This window comes from Athene noctua, chromosome 20, assembly GCF_965140245.1.
Source record: "Athene noctua chromosome 20, bAthNoc1.hap1.1, whole genome shotgun sequence".
NCBI lineage: Eukaryota > Metazoa > Chordata > Aves > Strigiformes > Strigidae > Athene > Athene noctua.
In genome coordinates this window covers 11,139,495-11,156,318 of record NC_134056.1, presented here as the reverse complement: position 1 = coordinate 11,156,318, position 16,824 = coordinate 11,139,495, and the positions used below count along the sequence as shown (strand labels likewise).

The following is a 16,824-nucleotide window of genomic DNA, read 5'->3' as shown; positions in this document are numbered from 1 at the left end:
CCCTTCCATCTCTCCATGCAATAAATAAAACGACGACTTCATGCCTGTTCCAGTGCTAGCTTTGCAAAGGCATCGGTGCAACCTCGAAACTGCCCCAGGTGACAGGGTTGAGGTAAACAGAAATGTGGGGTTAACTCGGCTGTGTAATAAGCAGGCAAAACTCATCTGTTTGGTATTTTGCGCCTGACAGGGCTAGTTGCCAAAATTAGAAGTGGGGAAACTCCTTGTCACTGGGTTTACTTTATATCTGAGGGCTGCAGGGTGGACCTGGAGTGCTTCCCTGCAAGCATGTGTCCATCGGGTTGGGGCAGAGTGTGAGCACTCAGACTGCTCCCGCCCCCTTGTTCACTCTCATTTGGCACCTGGGACAGGAAAACATCTGCACATTTGGGTTTCCACCCGCAGGAGACTCTGGCTGGTTTGGTCTTTGTTGTGGGTAGGAGACAGTGGGGGCTGCTCGGGTCTTTTGCCACTCAGAAGGCCAGTGTCAGGGCAGGTGCCTGTACACCCCTTGCTGACAGCCTCCCCATGAAAGATAACTAATCCCCAGACTTTACAAAACATGCACCTGCTTTCTCCTTTCCAGTGCCAAAAAGACATGTCCCTGAAAACAGAATTTCTGAAGTAAAATGTGTTAGTCCCATGTGTTGGTTTAGGCCCTGCCGGGACCGGAGACCACGTTGCCGTTGTCCCTCCCCCACCCTCAGCCGGTCAGGCTGGCAGTGAGGCACAAACCCCGGGTTAAAATATGAAGAAATTTAATACAACAGTGTGATAAATAACAATTTGAACAACAACAGTAGCAATGATAACAACAATAAACAATAATAACAGTGAACAAGACAAAAGATATACAGAGAAATACCGCAATGGACACAGCCAGCCCACGCCTGCTTTCCCCTGATCAAAGCCACAAAGGAAAAAGTTACCGTGCTCCCGCCGGACCTGACATAACCCACCTGGAGATCCCTTCCCTCTCTCTGCTGGGGAAACTTAACCCTATCCTAGCTGAACCAGGACATCCCAGGAGAGGTGCTTCTTTCAGGCTGTTCCCATCTGTTTTCCAGTATCTGGATCTAGGAGTAAAAGTGCAAGTCCTTTTAAGAAATGTTTTTGTTTGTGTGAGCTGGACCATTTATTGACAAGGCCATCTTTTCCCTACCAGAGGACTTCACCAGCCAGGCCTCTGTCTGCAGAACTAAAGGAATGACACCCTCTTGGTCTTGCAGGGGTATTTGGAGACACATGTCTCCATCTTAGAGTTGTTTTAAGCAAAGCGCCAGAATTCCCTCATCTGCCTGCAGATTTTAGAATCCAGTTCAGATTTTCCTGGTCAGCAACTAGAATGCATCTGCCGATGTCCTATAGTGACAGGACAAGGGGCAATAGTTTTAAACTGAAAGAGGGCAGGTTTAGATTGCACATGAGGAAGAAAATTCTACAGTGAGGGTGGTGAGCCACAGAAACAGGTTGCCCAGAGAAGTAGTGGATGCCCCATCACAGAAGGTGTTCAAGGTCAGGTTGGACGGGGCTTGAAGCAACCTGACAAAGTGCAAGATGTCCCTGCCCGGGGCAGGGGGTTGTACTAGGTGATCTTCAGTGGTCCCTTCCAACCCAAACCATTCTGTGATTCTTTGCTTTACTTATACTTGGGCTGACAATCACAGAATCACACAGAATCACAGAATCATCTAGGTTGGAAAAGACCTTGGAGATCCTCCAGTCCAACCATCAACCTCACATTGACAGTCCCCAACTCCACCCGATCCCTCAGCGCTGGGTCAACCCGACTCTTCAACCCCTCCAGGGTCTCCACCACCTCCCTGGGCAGCCCATTCCAACGCCCAACAACCCCTTCTGCAAAGAAATGCTTCCTAATATCTAGTCTGAACTTTCCCTGGCACAATTTGAGGCCATTCCCTCTTGTCCTATCACTGATATGCTCTACTTTGCAACGGGAACATGGATTAAATTGCCAGAGTGCTGACAGTCCTTCTCCCCTTCCTCTCACATCTGCTTGTGAGGACAAACAGACTGTCAGGTGCTCCAGTGGGAAGGATTTGTGCAGCAGTTCATCTCACGGCAGCATCACAGGTAAACCAGGTGCCCCAGGCATCCTCCTGTCTCAAAGAAATGCTGCACCGGGGATGGGTGGAGTGGCTGTTCACACTGTGGTGGTTGTCTGATTGTTCATGCCCAGGTGTAGACTAAGTAAAACCGTGTGTTTGGGTTAAAGCCTAAGCTATAGTGATACTTTCATTTAGGCCGAATGTACTGCACTGATCTGAGGAGGACCACTCATCACTGGCTCTGTCTGTAAGCCTGATGCTTCGTATCAACACTGCAGGCCTTGCTAAGGACGGTACCCTTCAAGAGGAGCTAAAAGATTGACAAGAGGGGAACATCCTGAGGGATTTCTGCAATGGGTTGGACTGGTGCAGCTCTATTACGATCCTGGTGCCTGCCTGTAGATCTCATGAAGGACAAATTGGGATTTTTTTCCCCCCACTCTGTAGCAGCTACCCTGAAAGTACAGGCCTGCAAAGGTCAAACCATGGTGGGAAAAGGCCATTTCTCCTTTGTCAAGCTGCTTTTGGCAGCTTTTCTCGTTTTCAGCGCTGTCTGCCAGGGGTCTGCCAAGCAGTGGTGGCCGCCTGGCTCGGGGGGAGGCCTCACGATCCCGCAGGAGCCCCGACATTTGCTGCCGGGCTCCCGTCTCGCTGTGGGTTGGAGCAGGTTGCCCGGGGTCCTCCCCAGAGCTCAGTCGGCAGCCGCAGCAGCTCCCCAGCACGGCGGGTGCCGCGGCCCCGGTGCCGGCGGGGAGAGCGGGGAGCCCGCGAGTCCCAGCGCAGTAAGGGCGGAACCTTTGTGCGGCGGAGCGGGTTCCGCGGGGCGCCGAGGAGCGAAGGACCGCGCTGGGCTGGGGGGCCCGAGAGCGGGGCGGCCCGCGGGAGCTGGCGGGAGCGGGCCCGGCGGGGCCCGGCCAGGCCGCCATGTACGCGGGGCTGCAGGAGCTGGGGGTGGCCAACGGCGAGGACCTGAAGGAGACGCTGACCAACTGCACGGAGCCGCTGAAGGCCATCGAGCAGTTCCAGGTGGGGCGGGGCGCTGCGGAGGTGCCGGGCGGCGGGGGCCGCCCGCGAGGGGCCGCGGCTGAGGGGGGGGGCACCTGAGGGCCCGAAGTGGGGCCTGTTTTGTGGGGGTTTTCCTCTTTTTGTTTGTCAACCGGTATGTCTTTAGCAGTCCCTGCTGTGGTTTGCTGGCTGGCAGAGCGGGGTAACGTGGCCCCTGTCCGGGGTTTGTGTTGGCAGACGGAGAATGGAGTGCTGCTGCCCTCGCTGCAGTCAGCCCTGCCCTTCCTGGACCTGCACGGCACCCCCCGGCTGGAGTTCCACCAGTCGGTTTTCGACGAGCTGAGGGAGAAGCTGCTGGAGAGGGTCTCTGCCATCGCTTTGGAAGGGAAAGTTGAGGAGAGGTTTGTTGGCACTCTTGCTGGTTATTCGGAGTGAGCTGGGAATTTTGTGTGACAATGGGTTACAGTGGACGAGTGACTTTGCAGAGATGAGTTAGGCTCTGGGTGGATTGAGTTCCACTGGCTTTGAGATGAGCCACTTCGCCTCTTCACTGTAACGTGGTGCCTAGTCTCTTGCTCTTACATGTTTTTAGATACAAGAAGTTGGAAGATCTCCTAGAGAAGAGCTTTTCCCTGGTCAAGATGCCTTCCATACAGCCTGTGGTAATGTGTGTCATGAAGCACTTACCCAAGGTAAAACCGCTCTGCCGTTGGCCTGTTGCGTTACATCTCTGTTGTATGGCTTCTCTCAGCTGTGCTGTTGGCTGGGCTGCATGCTCCATCTGCAGACCTTCTGCAAGTTTGCCATTCAGCATTAGGAAATGACTGAACATTTACGATGCTCTTGTATCCGGTAGCAACTTTGTAGACTAATTCAAAAACAGTTTTAAGTATTCAGAATCACATGAGACTATTTCCCTATTTTATTCAATACATGCCGCTTCCTAAAAGTAATCCAGTTCACTGATAGGTGAATTTCTCCACAGCTGATTTAAAAATCTATGACAAGTGGAAAATAAGATTTGAAAAATGCAACTAGAAGTAGATAGGAGTGAGATTCAGATCAGTGAAACAGGAATCTTTAGGAGCAGCCTTATTAAAATCAGCATATTGTACTTAAGGTAATGGATTCAAAACTGCTACTAGAACTTCTGTAAGTTATTGAGTTTTGAAACATCACCCCAAATTTTAGCATCATAGGTTTAAAGGAAGTCTTAAGTGTCTTAGGGTTGGCTTACTGTTACAGGAGTAGGGAAGACAAAAGATGAGTCTGTGATACTGCCTGCTGTTTAATTGCATTGTTGTATAAATTACCAAACTGTCTGAGATTACGATTTGGACATCTTACTACTTGGACAATCAGGCAGGTAAGCTGCCCTGCCCCTTGGTAACTGCTCTGTTGATCACAGGTCCCTGAAAAGAAGCTGAAGTTAGTAATGGCTGATAAGGATTTGTATAAAGCATGTGCAGTGGAGGTGAAGCGTCAGATTTGGCAGGATAACCAGGCTCTGTTTGGCGATGAGGTGTCTCCACTGCTGAAGCAATATATCCTGGAGAAAGAAAATATTCTCTTCAGCAATGATATCTCTGTTTTGCACAATTTCTTCAGTCCATCTCCCAAAACAAGACGTCAAGGAGAGGTAAGGACAAGGAAACCTCTTACAACATGCTTGTGAATGGAATTCATCAGCTTTCAGTCAACCTCATTAAATAACGGTGTAATTTTCACCCACCCAACTTTTCTACTAAAGTTGTTTGGCTAGACAAAGTATTTGCAAGAAATACCAGAGCGTTTTCTCTTACATATTTTGATGAAAGCAGCAGGAATTATTTTAACAGTTACTCAGTGGTCTGTAATAATTGATTAATGTTCTAAGCTGTTTATGAACTTTTAAAAAAATAGGAAGGACACATTTTTTTCTGTTATTGCTCAGTCTGGCTTTAATAACCCTTAGCTGTTCTAAAGGCTGAGCATCTCTATCAAATCATTTTGAATTTCTTAAATTTCTTTTCTTGGGACTTTTGTGGGGTTTTGTTTAGCAGGACAGAGACCAACAGAAGCTTTTATTTTTATTTTTTTCATAAAAATGGAAAGGGACATTGAAAGTTGTAGCTAACTTGGCATTTAGAAAAGTTGCTCTTTGAATGAAATTACATGAGGTGGCTGAGCTGATCCAACACTCAGACACAGGACGGGCAGGTGCTGCTCCTCCCCTCCCTACCTGTAGCTCTGGTGATTATCAGACTCTTTCATGAGCTGATTCAGTTCAGTATTTGCTACAGAAACTCTACTAGATAAAACCAGTAAGTAGTTTTCCAAGACAGTCAGTTGGATCTGCTCAAAGAAGAGATCAGCTGGCACCAAAGCCATTGCAAGGAGGTGGGCTGGATGGTGCAGGCAGGCTTGATGTGGGAGGGAATGGTGGCAGAGGTGTTAGGAAGAGTAGGGCCCTCCTCTTCGTGGCACCAGCAAGCCAGTACAGTGGTTCAGCTATAATGTGTCGCTTTACCTCAGGGGGCTTTTGCTCCAAAAGGGAAATGTCAGATTTTCTGTAAGGACCTTGCTATCAAGAGTGCTAAGAAATTGCAGTATAAAGCTTTAATTTGAGAGAGGGTAGCCCATCTGTTACGTGTGGTGTTTGGTTTGGGTCTGTTTTGCTTTCAAAAGCCCATTTAGTGTAAGTGTTCTGGTGCAGTTTACTTCACGTTTACACTGCAGACTTGTGGTTTAACCCCAGTTGGCAACTGAGCACCACAGTCTTGCTCACTGCCTCCCCTGGTGGGACTGGGGGGAGAATTGGGAGGGTACAAGAAAGAAGCTTGTGGGTTGAACTAAAAACAGTTTAATAATGAAATTAAAAAAAAAAAGAAACAAACAGCGAAGAGAGAGGAAGATCAAACCCAAGAAAAACAAACGATGCAAATGAAAACAGTTGCTCACCACCAACCAACTGATGCCCAGCCAGTTGTTGAGCAGCACCACCCCCCCCAACCCTCCACCCCGGTTTTATGGCTGAGCACGATGTCACATGGCATGGAATGTCCCTGGGATCAGCTGTCCCAGCTCTGTCCCCTCCCAGCTCCTTGTGCACCCCCGGAGTGCTCGCTGGTGGGGCGGTGTGAGGAGCCAAAAGACCTTGACTCTGTACCTTCTGACTGCTTGGTAATAACTAAAACATCCCTGTGTTATCAACACTGTTTTCGGCATAAATCTGAAATGTAGCCCCATACAAATTACTATGAAGAAATTTAACTCTGTCCCATACAAAACCAGTAGAAGCCTTCACCTTCATTCTCATGCCCGTAGCCTAAAGATAGAAATACTAAAAGACTTCTAAAGAAAAGTGAGTTTTGTTCATGTTACAATAATTGTAAATGATATTCATCAGTAAAGGGTACTGCTTCTTACTTGTTTCACATAACTGAGCACTCTATTTTACAAATGCTTCAACTTCTTTTTGTAAGAGAGCCTTTTCCTGATATTTGTTTTGTGGCTGTGAAAGATTTGGTGAACATCTCTTGAACAAATGCTTTTTGGAAATCTTTGTGTAAAATAGATCCCTTTCAGGAACTCAGGTCAATGTGGATGTTCCATCTTAATAAATCTTATAGAAGAATTAGCGTATGTTTCATGTAGGTGAAATAACAGTATCTCTTGTACTGAGTGCACGTTTTTTCCATTTTGGGTTTAGGTGGTTCAGAAGCTGACACAAATGATTGGTAAGAATGTGAAGCTCTATGATATGGTGTTGCAGTTTCTGAGAACGTTGTTCCTTCGTACAAGGAATGTTCATTACTGCACGCTACGGGCAGAGCTCCTGATGTCGCTGCATGACCTGGAAGTCAATGAAATCTGCAATGTTGACCCCTGTCATAAGGTATGTGGGACAGATAGGAGTATTACTGAAGGATTTTCTGTTGCACCCAGTCCTGTGCATATCTGCTGCCCTGTGGGACTTTAGTCCAGAGATGACTCCTCTCTGTGAAGAGAGTTCAGACCTTAAACCCAAAAGTCATCTTATATTCCTGGGAACCTCAGGTGAAAATTTCATCTTGGTTAAGCAGCAGCTTGCTTTCATTTCATAACCCATAAATAATTGAAATTTATGGTACTTGTGCAGTATTAAACACAACATCTATCTGTCCTGTGTAGATGCTGCAAAAAATAATCAAAAACATTAGTTAGGCCCAGCTTCTTAATCCAGTCTTGCTTCCCTCCCTGTTGTGCCTGGTGTGATATACTCTATCTGTCAGTAAACTGTAACACTAAGTACTTTGGATCTTGAATTATAAGAAAACGTTAAAACTATTGAAATATTAGGGGGTGACAGGTGAGCTTTTAACGTTATACCAGGATCTTGCTACTTGTCCTTTATCTGTGGTCAGCATCACTCTGATCCTAGAACAAAGCTTTTTCTCTTAAGTAATGTTGCTAAGTTTTATATTTATTCAGCTTATAGAGAATATGTCCTAGAGTGATGATGTTACTGCATGTTTTTCAATATTTTCTGATCAGGAGTCCCAAAATCAGTATACAGACAGTGACTGAATAAAAAAGGGCAATTCTGATTCAAGTTGCAGATCATTTTCAGTGGTCTCATTTTGCCACTGCAAAATGCAGTGACTGCTGCAAGGAGAGGAAGCCATGATGAAAGCATTTCAAAAATTCAGCAAGCTGTTGTTTTCTGAGAGCTGAAATGTTGGGGGAAATTACATATTGTTTGCTGAAAGAGGAAAAAAGTCCTTAATTTTAGGTCAGATGAAACATTTCACTTAACTGTCTTTTTCCATTTTGATAATACAGCTCTGAAGCAGAAGCACCTCCACTGTTAATATCCCCTACTTAGAGGGTGGGAGTGGTATTGCAATGGCTAAATTATTATTGTTAAGTGATGCTGCTTTGTCAGCCTCCTACTTGCGTAAATCCGCATTGATCAGGTGTGCTGGGCAGCAGTGTATTTTGTTCATGCCTCTCTGTTGCCAGGGAATTCCTTTCTAGGGAGGGGAGAAAGTGACTCCAGGTTAACTTATCTCTGACCTCTTTTGGGAATGGTGTATTTCTGACCTCCTCTGTATTTGTGATCAGCTTGCTCCCATACCAAAGTATATTAACAAAACATATTCCAGATATTTGCAGGTCATTCAAACCTCTTTTCTCTGACATTGTGTATTTTATCGCTGATTTACTGAGTTGCTGTGTTCCATAAAGCTTTCTCCTTTTTTACAACAGTTCACCTGGTGCCTTGACGCTTGCATTCGGGAGAAGTTTGTGGACAACAAGAGAGCTCGGGAATTACAAGGGTTTCTGGATGGAGTGAAGAAAGGACAAGAACAAGTGTTGGGGTAAGACACTTGGGCTGTTTATCGAGAAACTGAAAATGGGTTCCTGGCAGTCACAACATCTGACAGGTATTATAGGTGTTAATTCTGCCCTAGAGCCAGCTAACAGCCAGTAGCTGTTTTGTGAGTTCATATCCAGAGCATTAATGCACTGGGGCATAGCCAGGCCTGTTCTGGTGACATAGCCTGTACTGTTTAAGTTACCACCCTTGAGTCTCCCCTGTGGCCTGGTAGCTGGCTGTGGGAGCTCTCCTGCTTGACTTCAGCGCAGAACACCTTTAGTAATTATTTCAGGTAACGTGCCCTTTCAACTCAAAGAAATAACATTTGTGGTGTTTTTACATGGCAAGAGAAGGTTCCATCAGTTGGACACCTGTAGGTAACAAAAGACAGAAATTTAGGTTTTCCATTATCATAGTAAGGGTATTGTTACAGTACTTGCCTTGTGTCTACCTCTGTTCTTAAACACAGGAGTGTGCATGTGCTTATAAAAATACAGTGTACACACACTCACACACGCTACTTTGGTGCTACTTCTGATAGCTGACAGGATTACAACAGAGAATAGGCTGAACGTCTTACACTGGTGAAACACAGTGTTGTCCTACAGCTGGATATGGAATTGTATGGTAGGGCTGTTTGTTATGTATGACATGTATTTGATATTTGCTTCTCAGGGACTTATCTATGATCCTGTGCGATCCCTTTGCCATTAACACCTTAGCCTTGAGTACCATAAGGCACCTGCAAGACCTGGTTGGGCAGGACACCTTACCCAGGGTGAGTGTTGCAGCTTGTGTGCCTTGTCTGAACTATAGTCTTAATTGAGTAGCATTCATCAACAAAGGGCTGGCACTGTAGAAGTACAATTAAATTCTCAAATCTGTATGTAAATTGAAACAAGGAAATATGAAATACATGATATCTGTTTGTAGCACATACCTTAGAGCTCTGCGGGAGCGCTACTTGGAGACGAGCATTTTGGAGCTCTCCAAACTGATAACAAATTATTTTCATGGTTCATTCTATCCTAACAGCTATGCATATATAGAATGTGTGCCTTCCTGCTTTGTCTTTCTGTCAGTTTGTCTAAGCAGCAGCTTTTTTTTTCCTGCCACAGTAAATGTGATGGATTAGTTTACACTGTTCTGGTCTGTTGGCTGCGATATAATACAGTTCCTGCAAGTAGTGCCTGCAGGAGGTGCTTAAATGTTAAAGGCAGGTGGCCTTACAGATCTCTGAACAGTGTGAGGCATTTGCTGGTTTTATCCCTGAGTTGTTAAATTTTATTGTTGAATTGAGTAACTTCTTTACGACAGTTCAAGACTGAAAATTGTTTTGCTTTCTGGGCACAGTATAAATGAAAAACCATTGTCATTCTTATGCATGCTTTTCCTTTCTTACTTCTGCTGAGATGACTTGATTTATCCTATCACACGTTATATTTCAGTAGACTAATTTGGCTCAACATATTTAAAAACAATGTTGTGATGAGGTCGGCTGCATACTTCTTGGCATGTTATAAAATGTTACAAAAACCCCACAAATCCCAGGTGTGTCTGTTATTTGATTCCCATTTGAGGAATCAGCTGTCAATTAAATCGGAGAACTGAATGCCTCTAGCAGTCTTTGATAAAGCTGCTAAGGCAGGAGAGTTTTAAATGTCAACCACTACTTCCAAATAAAAATCTGTATGTGCAACTTGTGGAAGATCAAAATAGCTGTTTTTCTTCTTCCCTTAAAATTCGAGGAAAGCCCAGATCTGCTGCTGCTCCTTAGGATGCTGTCTTTGGGACAGGGGGCCTGGGACATGATTGACAGTCAAGTCTTCAAGGAACCAAAAATGGTGAGCTATTTGACAACTTACATGTTTTCTCTAAGAAAGTTACGATGAAAGGTATGTAGAATGGACACTAAATCAGGGATGCAATAAAATAATGAACAAGTCTAAATTTGGTTAATTCTGTTAAATTCTAAACATCAAAATAGCTCACCAGCAGCTCAGGTGGACAAGATGTAAGCTCTGTTCACCTGCTTTTTTATTTACATAAATGCCTGGTCCTGACTGTTTTATAATCAAACTGTACCTCTATTAAATTCTTCAGTCATTGCTTATAGTTCCTGGAAACTTCTACAAAACTAACAAGTTTGTAAAACAGGTCTTGTATGAGGAAAGCAGGATTTCAGTGGCTGGTCTGAAACTCTGATAGCAGTGTAGCAGCTTTTCATGGACATGAAGAATGTTTTTATGTTCCGGATATCTGTTGTAGCAATCAACCCTAGCCTAGTTTGGGAGCAGGTATGTTCAACTGATGGCAGGAAGGCTAACCATGGTGTTGCACAACAAAGAGAAATTCGCTCTTAACGTAGCGATTTGACTTGCAGAGGTTCTCTTCTGAATCTCTTAGAAAGAAGCTATGGACGTTTTTCCTAAAGGGAATCTCCAAATCTGTATTTTAAATCTGTGATTGCCACAAGCTGTAACCTCCCACTCTGTGAATCCGATACAACGTAGGTTGATCTGCCTTGTACAAGGAGATGCTCTTTATTGTTGCTATTCTAGCTGCGCATTGATCCTTGTCAGTTTGGGGAATGAACAAACCGATTTGTAATTCTTGATAAAAGCAGTTAGGTACCATCCTTAACATGCAGTGCTTGCAGCAGTATTGGAAAAGATTTTTTTTTTTTGGGCCCCTCACTCCAAAAAGGCCGTTAAATGACTTGAGCATGTCCAGAGAAGGGCAATGGAGCTGGGGCAGGGTCTGGAGCACAGGTCTGCTGGGGAGCAGCTGGGGGAACTGGGGGGGTTTAGTCTGGAGAAGAGGAGGCTAAGGGGAGACCTCCTGGCCCTCTACAGCTCCCTGCCAGGAGGGTGCAGAGAGGGGGGATGAGTCTCTGGAGCCAAGGCCCCAGCGCCAGGCCCCGAGGGAATGGCCTCAAGCTGCCCAGGGCAGGGTCAGGCTGGCTCTGAGGAAGGATTTCTGTGCAGAAGGGGCTGTTGGGCGTTGGAATGGGCTGCCCAGGGCAGGGGGGGAGTCCCCACCCCTGGAGGGGTTGAAGAGTCGGGTTGACTCAGTGCTGAGGGATCTGGTGGAGTTGGGAACGGTCAGGGTGAGGTTCATGGTTGGACTGGAGGAGCTCCAAGGGCTTTTCCAACCTTGATGATTCTGTGAATATCTTTCAGAAGACATACTATGTAATTGTCAAAAGAAAGGATTTAAGCAGGAGTGTTTCTGTAGAAGAGGTGAACTACAGTTTTCCTAATTACCAGTGCAACACATCTAAGTGAATTATTCAAGAACTTTGACTGGAACTGAATGTCTGAAAGCTTGTTTTCCTAAGTGTCGGATGGGGCTCATAATATTGCCTCACTATTTGTTACGGTACGCTGGGACCACTACATGGTGTGAACTGCTGGGTGAAAGCACTGTTCTTTCCCTCTGTTCTTCCATCCCTCCAAGGAAGCTGAGTTGATCACAAAGTTCTTGCCTATGCTGATGTCTTTTGTGGTGGATGACCACATGTTCAATGTCGATCAAAGACTGCCCTCGGAGGAGAAGGGACCAATTCCCTACCCCAGCACAATTCCTGAAGCTTACACCAAGTATGTAACCTGCCTTACCACCTTTGTACATGTAGTCTTGTTACCAAAGTAAAACATCAAGGAGCCAGCCAGCACCGACAGGAAAAAACACTGCATGTGTTAAAATGAAAACCTTCTTGGAGTTAGATTTAGTCCTGGTTAACCAAGCCAGAACTGTTCTTTTAGCAGAAGAGGTTCCCACAATGATTCCTCAAATTTCCTACAAAAAATAGATTAAAAATAGGTTAAAAATTCTTTTAACAATCATTCTTTTGGCAGATTGAGTATGAAACTATTTGGTATTACTGCTTTCAAATATGCTGTTGTGTTGCTTCCCAGTCAGTGAATGATGAGCGTTGGAGTGATATTTGGGTGCAGCTGGACGAGTGCCAGTGCTTGGTTCCGAACAGTAAAGTTTGTATTTTTGTCACACAGACACTCATTCTCTGTGGGTAACCTATCCCTCCAGGGATATCAAACGTTAAATAAAACCTCTGTGTGCTGTATTGTGTTCAGATCTTGCAGTAATTTTCAGCACAATTCTCATCTGTATGCTGGAATATGGAGCACTGTATCCTGGTAGTTGTACTCTCCTCTATGACAATGTTGATATTTGACCATTGGGAAACTAAACCAAAACAGTATTGGACTTTGTATAATTTTTGACTATGTGGCTTCTTCTAAAACCCATTTTGACTAGCACTTTTATCCTTAATACAATTATAAACTTTCACGGTCAAAACCAACTGTTTGATTGTGAGACAGCACAATGTTTGCTGAATGGTAAATTTTTTTGGGACCATGGTAGTGAACATATAATGATGGTCATCTACTCAGTCACTGAGTAGCTGCTCTTCAGTGGGTTTGAGGTTAGCCACTGCTCTAACTGATTGCTAACCAATGCTATTTTAAACCCTTTTTTTTTTTTTAAAAAAAATCTGTTTTAACTTTATTGATTAAGAAACTTTGCTTCTGCTGTAACAGATTCTTGCAGGAGAACAGAATAGCTTGTGAGATTGGGCTGTATTACATCCTTCACATCACTAAACAGAGGAACAAGAACGCTTTCCTTAGGCTTCTGCCAGCACTAGGTAAGTTGTTTGTCTCGTATTGTATAGCTGTTTGCCTTGTACTGGAAACCCAGGAGGCAAGTAAACCTGGAGTGAAAGTGATTTCAGACTCAGACGTGATCTTCTGCCTTTGGCTTTTCTGGTGACTTAGTTGTAAGGTCCTGTAGAAGTGTTTGCTTGTTTTGCACCTGCAATTAGGATACTTTTCTGCTGATCCAAGAATTTAGGGATAGTGGCTGAAGGTCAGTAGTTACTTAGATCAAAGGCTGTATTAACAATGGGATTAGTTGAGAACTGTTTGGAATGAATCTGAAAAATAGAAGAGCAGGTGGCTTAATTCTGCCACTGCTCATAGTAATTGCAGATGGCCAGAAATTCTTGGGACTTAGCTTTCTGTGGTGAAAAAAAATGTAACAAAGCAGGACTGAAATTCTTCCCTGGGATTACCTTCTTCACTGACTTCTCTTGGGTAAGTTGCATGAGAGATCTGAAGCACTCTTAGGAATTGTGGCTCCTGGTAATGATGGCAGTGGTTCACTTCTCACTCCCTCACCCCAGCTCTGGTGTTCTGTGAACCCTTTGCTGAACTGTCAGCTCATTTACATGGGTGAGTTTTCTGCTGGTAAGTGATTTGTATCTCCTCACCACGGGGTCTGAGGAGTGCCAGGAGGTGGATGTGGCCATGAACAGAGTAGGGGACTTTGTGATTTTGGCAGAAGCAAGCTGCTCTGTGACTTCAGCCTCGATGGAGACATGGGCTTTCTACATATTCTTCTCACCCCTCTTCTAATCATTTATGTCTGAAAGATTAAAGCCACCTGCCCCGGCTACCTGTTTTAAAAGGAAATGTCACTGCAAAGTTTTCAGCAGGAATATCTGCTGTGATGTCAGGTTTTGGCACATTCTTGTTAGTCTCAGTCTCTTTCCTTTTTACATTGTATAGTTGAGACATTCAGTGACTTGGCCTTTGGTGATATTTTTCTACATCTGCTTACTGGTAACCTCACACTGCTGGGTGATGAATTTGCACTTGAGGAGTTCTGCACCAGTCTTTTTGATGGCTTCTTTCTCACTGCCTGCTCAAGGTAAATCTGATTTTCCTCGGGGGAAAGTGAGGACACCTGAGAGGGGTTATAATGATTTGAACTATAGCTTAATAATTGTTCAGCAAACTCTTGACATATAGTGGAAATATTAGCCTGATGCTGTTTTCTTTTAAGGAAAGGCTTATATTTTGTGATCAAGTTTTTATCAGCAAAATTGTTAAGTGTTGATTATGAATTATTACCTCAATTGTAATTCATTATCCTTAAGTCGGAGTTGCAAAGGACAACATCCTCATGCTTTGCAGTAGCTCTGAGTATGGAGAGTTCAGCTCTTTGCAGTATCAGCTGCATACAGAAAATCTGTTTGTATCTGTTAATTGTGTGAAGTCAGTGTGGTTCAAGTGGTGGCCTGCAGACCAGACCTAACCTCCAGGAGCCTTCCCCAAAAGTGACTTTAACTGCTGTTCAGGCAGAGCAGCGTGTGCTGCTGCTGCTGCTGCTTCCTCCACACATACGGAGGGACAGACATCCTCCTGCGTGTACATATGGTCTGTCCGGCAGAGACCAGCTGCTGCCATGTGCTTAAAATCTCCCCCTCCTTCCTCGTGGTTGCTACAGTTAATCCACTCTTTTTGAATAATGACATGAATTGCTTATAAGTCTAAGGCAGGGTTAGCACTTTGCAGCACACAGGCTACAATTCTAAGGTGTTTTGGAAAATTACAACAAAGCTGCCAGTCTGTGAATTATTCTGGTACTGTTACTGTAGCTTTCCTGTTTTCAAGATGGTGTTTGTTTGTATGAGTTACTCTGCTTTAAAATTGCTTTTTGCAGAAAGGAGAACGTACATAGGCACGTGCTAAGACTGCTGCTTCATCTGCATCACAAAGTGGTGCCTGCCAAATTAGAGTCTCTCCAGAAGGCTTTGGAACCCACCAGGCAGGTAAGAAGGGAAGCATAAGAAAGGGAAAATTAATTGCAAATGAAAGCAGCTGCTTTTCCAGACGTTGCTTAATGGAACATGAGCTCTGCTCTCCAAGTGCACCAAGTTGTGTCTTAATTACGTTGTAACTTCCTTTTTCTGTGTTGGCTTGTGTTAAAACACAGAGGGTAATTGCATACTTAGTGTTCTAGCTAGTACCAGCTAGAATGAAGTATGACTCTTCTGGTTTTCCCCTCCCTGATTCTCATTCTGCAGAGTGGGGAAGCTGTGAAGGAGCTTTATAACCAACTCACTGAGAAACTGGAGCTTCGCAAACCAAGTCCAGCTGAAGTGACTGAGACTCCCTCCATGGAACTGCCCTTGCCCACTGTGCCCACACCAGCCTCACGCTGAGCTATGTAGTGCAAGAGTGACACAGCAGAAGAACTAACCTAGTGCTCTGCAGTGTGAAGGCACTGTGCTGCCTTTCAAGTGTCTCTGCCTACAGGGTAGAAACAAAAAAAAGCCACTGAAGCTCTTTCAGGAATCACTGCAGGTTACCTAACGCACTGGCTCTTGCTGGTTAGAAAACTCTGTATGCAGTGCATTGCAAAGGTTTACTTTTCTTAGATGGCTGAGTGTTGTCTTGTAGATTCACTTAAAATCTGACTGTACATTTTTTTTTTTTTTTTTTAAAAAAGCGCATATTTTTAAGCTTGGCATATTGTATTTTTAAACTCTACTTTAAGAACTGATCAGTGAGTGTTTTGCTCCTGAAGGCTAACCATAGCTTTCTTCGGCCGTTAGTTTGCTCCTCTGTGTCTCTGGAGAAGATGCTCAGCAGAGGAAATGTCAGAGGAGATAAGCTCCACTGATACAATTTCCTGTTTGAGGTTCTGGCTATTTTGGTACGTGATAAGATGTGCTGCATTAGTCAGAGATGTCCGCCGCTGTCACTAGACCAAGAAGCAGTCACCATCTTCACAGCCAGAAATGGAATCATTCTCTCCCCTTTTCTCCCCACTTTTCTCCAAAGGAGTACCTTGAAATGAGTCCTGGAGCCAGTCAAAAAACCCCAAGATTAGCGTATTCCTCAATGACAATAGGGTTTGGGTGTAGGTGGAGTGAAATTCTGTCTTTGAAAAAACAGCCTGTTCTTCATGGCTCATTTGTGTCACTTTCTGCACTGTTACAGTTAATTCCTGTTCTGCTTTTGTTGCTGCCTCAGTGTAGCCTCAGGTAGAGCATGAAGGAAGATGGGTGAGGAAGAAGAATGAGTTGTGTGAGCTTACAACAGACTTTACACTCCTCTCAGTAGGTACAATATGCCTGAAAAGAGTCTTGCCAGTCCCCTGTAAGCAGGAAGCTGCCTACATGAGTTATTCTGAATTGCAGAATAATTCAGGTAAGAAGGCACCTTGGAGGGTCTGTGGTCCAGCCTGGGAGAGGTTGCTCAAGAGCAGGACTTTGTATTCACCTGTGTTGAGTTTCACATGGTTTCAGTCAGGCCATTTCTCCAGCCTGTTGAGGGGGTCCCTGTGAGCAGCAGCCCTGCCCACACCATGGTGTGATTTGCAGACATTTGTGGAGGGTGTGTTCTGTCTTCAGGTTATAAATAGAGGCATTAAACAATATTAACTCCTTTAGTGACCCCTGAAGAATGCCACAAGTAACAGGCTGCCAGTTGGACTTTGTGCTGTTGATTACAACCCTCTGAGCCTGGTGCCCCGGCAGTTTTCCCTGCGGCTGTCTGAACTGTAGCAAAACAATTTGGCTATATGGATTCTTCA

General features: G+C 44.7%; 1 protein-coding gene across 2 annotated transcripts; it reads left to right on the top strand.

The window, feature by feature from the left end:
* Positions 1-2,924: 2,924 nt before the first annotated feature.
* Positions 2,925-16,183, top strand: NELFB (negative elongation factor complex member B). Of its 2 annotated transcripts, XM_074923731.1 has the most exons (13): positions 2,925-3,095; positions 3,312-3,475; positions 3,667-3,766; positions 4,483-4,713; positions 6,766-6,951; positions 8,304-8,416; positions 9,091-9,193; positions 10,164-10,259; positions 11,875-12,017; positions 12,981-13,087; positions 14,010-14,151; positions 14,947-15,055; positions 15,311-16,183. In XM_074923731.1, the coding sequence occupies exons 1-13, from the start codon at positions 2,994-2,996 to the stop codon at positions 15,446-15,448; spliced, it is 1,734 nt and encodes a 577-aa protein (XP_074779832.1). In that variant the 5' UTR covers positions 2,925-2,993; the 3' UTR covers positions 15,449-16,183. The 2 variants fall into 2 exon arrangements, with proteins under 2 accessions (XP_074779832.1, XP_074779833.1); XM_074923732.1 differs by lacking the exon at positions 3,312-3,475 and having other exon boundaries at positions 2,982-3,095.
* The last annotated feature ends 641 nt before the right edge of the window (positions 16,184-16,824 follow it).